The sequence below is a fragment of the Olea europaea genome, chromosome 14 (assembly GCF_002742605.1).
Source record: "Olea europaea var. sylvestris chromosome 14, O_europaea_v1, whole genome shotgun sequence".
In the NCBI taxonomy this organism is placed as follows: domain Eukaryota; kingdom Viridiplantae; phylum Streptophyta; class Magnoliopsida; order Lamiales; family Oleaceae; genus Olea; species Olea europaea.
This window is the reverse complement of record NC_036250.1, coordinates 8804251-8808010: the sequence shown is the minus strand read 5'-3', so window position 1 is coordinate 8808010 and position 3760 is coordinate 8804251. Positions and strand designations below refer to the sequence as shown.

Sequence of the window (3760 nt, the reverse complement as noted above, 5' to 3'; positions counted from 1 at the left end):
TTTTTTCCGTTCCAACGATTGCTTCACGACTCTACCCTTAATAAAGAAAGGAGGCAGCCACCCCTTTTCCGAATATTCTGTCTACGTGATGCTAACATGCAAATGATGAATGAATTATCTATTACGATGAAAAAGTAATATCTTATTACAGTATCGCATCTTACATTTGAACGAACCAAATATTGTACACCCTAGCCTAGCAAAACTCATGCACAACTAATGATACGCTAATCTTTTATGTACATAAACAAACACATAGTGAGAGAACCAAGAAGAGGAAGGATGGAAACACCTTAAACCAAATCCTAGAAAAGAAAGAGCAGAAAGAGGGTTTACTCAATAACAGGTGCATCTTCTTGCAATAGCAATTGTCTGGACTCGTTCCTCTTGAAAAGCTTCTCAACCACTTCATTCCAACTAGTTTGAGCATTTTTACAATGCATTCTTTTAGCTACTGAGGAATTTCTTCTGTCATCCTGAGAATGTTCCGCAGTTGAAGATTCTGAGGATGATTCTTCTTCTTTTTCTTCTTCAGCGGTGGTTGAAGCATGAGGTATGTTCAATCTAATGGCTCTGTCCAATGCATCTCTGTGTTCTTTTTTGAGTGTTTGCGTCCTTGTAAGTTTCTGGACTTGTGGTGGGTTCATTATGGTCTCCATACTCTGCTCTTTCAGTCTCTACATGAGAACAATTACATTCATTCAAGGGCATTCTCTTGAAAGAATTTGAAGGTATTATATGGTTTCTACTTACTTCTAAGGCATTTTCTGCCTCTCGTTCTATCCAAATAATTGCATGATCTGATGTAGCATTACACGATAAGACTACATGTTCAAATCTTCCGTCTACAGGGATTCCGGTTCTGACCTCTGGAGGATACCTCCCACATCTGGGTACCAAACACAGAATTTCAATTTTATCAAGCACCAATATTGAGAAGATATATTTGCCAACACTATAGTTGATCATACCTGCAACATTTTCTTTCCACAATGTGATAGATTCGACCAGGTGCATAGAGTCTTCTTGGATCTCTGAGCTTTTTATCTTCGGATATGAAGGTATCCCTCAAGCAGGCAATAAATAATAGGCAGGGCAAACTGTCCAAAGCATTAACGCCTGGTTTAAGCAACGATGATAAAGATTTACTCATTGATATAAAACAAAGTACTTTCATTTAGCAAAGAGAAATGACAACTAACCAAAAGATGGATTCAAATATATCTTCCAATGGGGTGGGTGTTCTTGGCAAGAAATCATCCTGGACAAGACAAAATCAAGTTTAAGATTATGTGTGACTGGCGCATTTTTACATCTTTGACCTACAATCAAACATGGATAAAACTACTTTGCTAGAAGGATTTGACAGAAAGATTGGCATAATTGCATGTGGCAATAGATAATTGGATGGAAAAGCTGACTGTGTTTTGAACTATCTAATGATAGAATGTGTCATTATGTCAAACTTTATATCAACCTTGATGTTCATGGAATATGATTGAAAAATCGAAAAACTCACCTGCAGCACGACGGAATATATAACATCAGCATACTTAACAGCCAAGTTGAGAGACATACACCGCGCAGGTGCCACTGCATAGCACCTCACCGAATTCCGAGAAATCCCTCCCAACATATCTGTATGGTTCACCACAATCAAACTCAGCAATGATGCAACCCCTGCACCTAATGAATGCCCTGCAAAAACCATCTTATATTCTTTCCCATTCTCCTCCCAAGTTCTCCTCAAAAATTCCGATTCGTTATTCAAAATCCATATAGCAGATTTCAACAATCCATGATGAACATATCCCCCATCAAACATCTGCATTCCCAATTGATTATCCAGCAACAATTTGTAATCACTATCTTTAACTAAATTCAATCCCCTAATGGCTAATACAATCTCTTTGTTATCGTGGTCGATGTAGATTAAGTAAGGCGGCGCGTGGCCTAGTGTTTGCTCGTAGTCAACGCGCTTGATGGCCCAGTTCGGGTTGAGCCGGTAGCCACCGAGCGGGGTGTATAGAGGGTCATGGAGGTCTGGTTCATAGACCGATAGAATAATGCGACAAACTCGTGGGATAGGCTCGAATTCCTCGGGCGTGGCAATAGGCCAGTTGGCGCTGTCGTCTGAGCCGACGTAGGTGCAGCGCTTCCACCCCCAACGCAGGCAGCCTAATATCACCGCCCACTCTACTCCGCAAGAAACTGACATTAATTGTAGATAAAGATTAATGGATTTGTACAAGTTTGTAAGCTTGGAGCTGAGCTATGAATATACGAAAGTTAAAAGGGAGGAAGGGGCGCGGCGGAGGTGGTGGGTACGGTCTACATGAAAGGTCCTAGGAATTGGGCGGGTTACCAACGACATTTCAAGCATTATTCAACGTTGGAGTGTGTAGATGGCTATTTGACTCGAACATTTTCTCATCGTCATCTAGAAGTTCTACAAGAAACTTCGGATTCAAGGAAAGAANTTTAGTTTGATTATTCAGTTACAATATGTTGGTTTTTCTAATTGATCATCTGATGTGGCATCTGACATGGTTTTTCTAATGGCGCATCTGACATGGTTTTTCTAATGGCACGTCTGACATGGCATCTGACATGGGGGTCCTTCATGCTGAATATTTTCTTAGAAATAGTACCAGAATTTAGCTGAGTGACCAAAATGACTCAAGAAGCGAACTCCAGGGACCACTTCGGAGTTTGGAACAAAATATAGTTTGTTGACTGACATGAAACTCCATTCATGACTACTAGGTTTTTTTGCCCATTATTGGCTGCCTAACCAATACTGCTAATCAAGTATTGTTAATATGAGTTCCTACTCCTTTTGTGCAGCCAAAATAGCCGTGGTGGTTTTAGGAATGGACGTGGAGGTGGACGAGGGGGGCGTGGAGGGGGAAGAGGAGGTGCTCGCTGGAGAAAGAAAACTGTTGAAAAATCGTCCGGTGAACTTGATAAGGAGCTTGAGAACTATCATGCTGAATCAATGCAAACATGATTCGACATCTCTAGTCGAAGTAGTTAGAACTGTATCTGTACAAAGTTTGAGATGGCAATCTTGTAGTGGTTATTGTTTATTGGATGCTTTTGTGTTGCTATGCTTTCTACTTTCTTGTGATGTAAACGAAGAGAACTGAAGTTTGATGCTTTATGTTACCTGGGTGTTTCCATTTTTTCTATTCCTCTGTAGAGTCCCAAATGCTATTTGATTGTTATGTACGTTCAGTGTATTGATATGCATACTTGCATGTATGCACGCACAAATAAATACCTATCAACACTTGGTGAATGCCGGAGCTTGGAGAACACGTTCTACTTTCTAGTTGGCACTTCGAAATGACAAATAGGAAGACCGTACATCACGTTTCATGAGACCATTTATGACAAAACTCGTAAAGTAGCAATTTTGACAGTTCAATCTTGCACTGATAGATCTTTGCACAAGAGAACAAGAGAGAATTTCTAGCAAAATCCAAGGGATCTTAGGATCTAATCTGGAAAAATTTGAAAACGGGATTCTAGCTCGAATTTAGATTTTGGACGGTAAATCCTCCGATCCAGCTATTCTGTAGGAAGTCCTCGAAACTTGAACTTTGTATTATAGGCATTTGTATTAGTTCTATCTTGCTCAGGGGTCTACCATCTTCTATGTAATCTAGTCATATTTTTTTCCGTTCCAACGATTGCTTCACGACTCTACCCTTAATAAAGAAAGGAGGCAGCCACCCCTTTTCCGAATATTCTGTCT

The 3760-nt window shown here is 40.2% G+C and overlaps 2 protein-coding genes across 2 annotated transcripts in view; one reads left to right on the top strand and one right to left on the bottom strand.

Annotated features, from left to right (window-relative positions):
* The window catches only part of LOC111409046 (THO complex subunit 4D-like), a 10173-nt gene extending 6982 nt beyond the window's left edge, over nucleotides 1-3191 (top strand). The window contains exon 7 of the mRNA XM_023038945.1: nucleotides 2848-3191. Within this exon, the coding sequence (XP_022894713.1) occupies nucleotides 2848-3010 (163 nt within the window). The 3' untranslated portion in view covers nucleotides 3011-3191. The remainder of the gene's footprint in view (nucleotides 1-2847) is intronic.
* Nucleotides 104-2418, bottom strand: LOC111409045. Its single transcript, XM_023038943.1, has 5 exons — nucleotides 1520-2418; nucleotides 1203-1261; nucleotides 972-1100; nucleotides 754-889; nucleotides 104-677 (listed from the first exon to the last, which is right to left on the bottom strand). The coding sequence occupies exons 1-5, from the start codon at nucleotides 2216-2218 to the stop codon at nucleotides 333-335; spliced, it is 1368 nt and encodes a 455-aa protein (XP_022894711.1). The 5' UTR covers nucleotides 2219-2418; the 3' UTR covers nucleotides 104-332.
* Nucleotides 3192-3760: the final 569 nt, after the last annotated feature.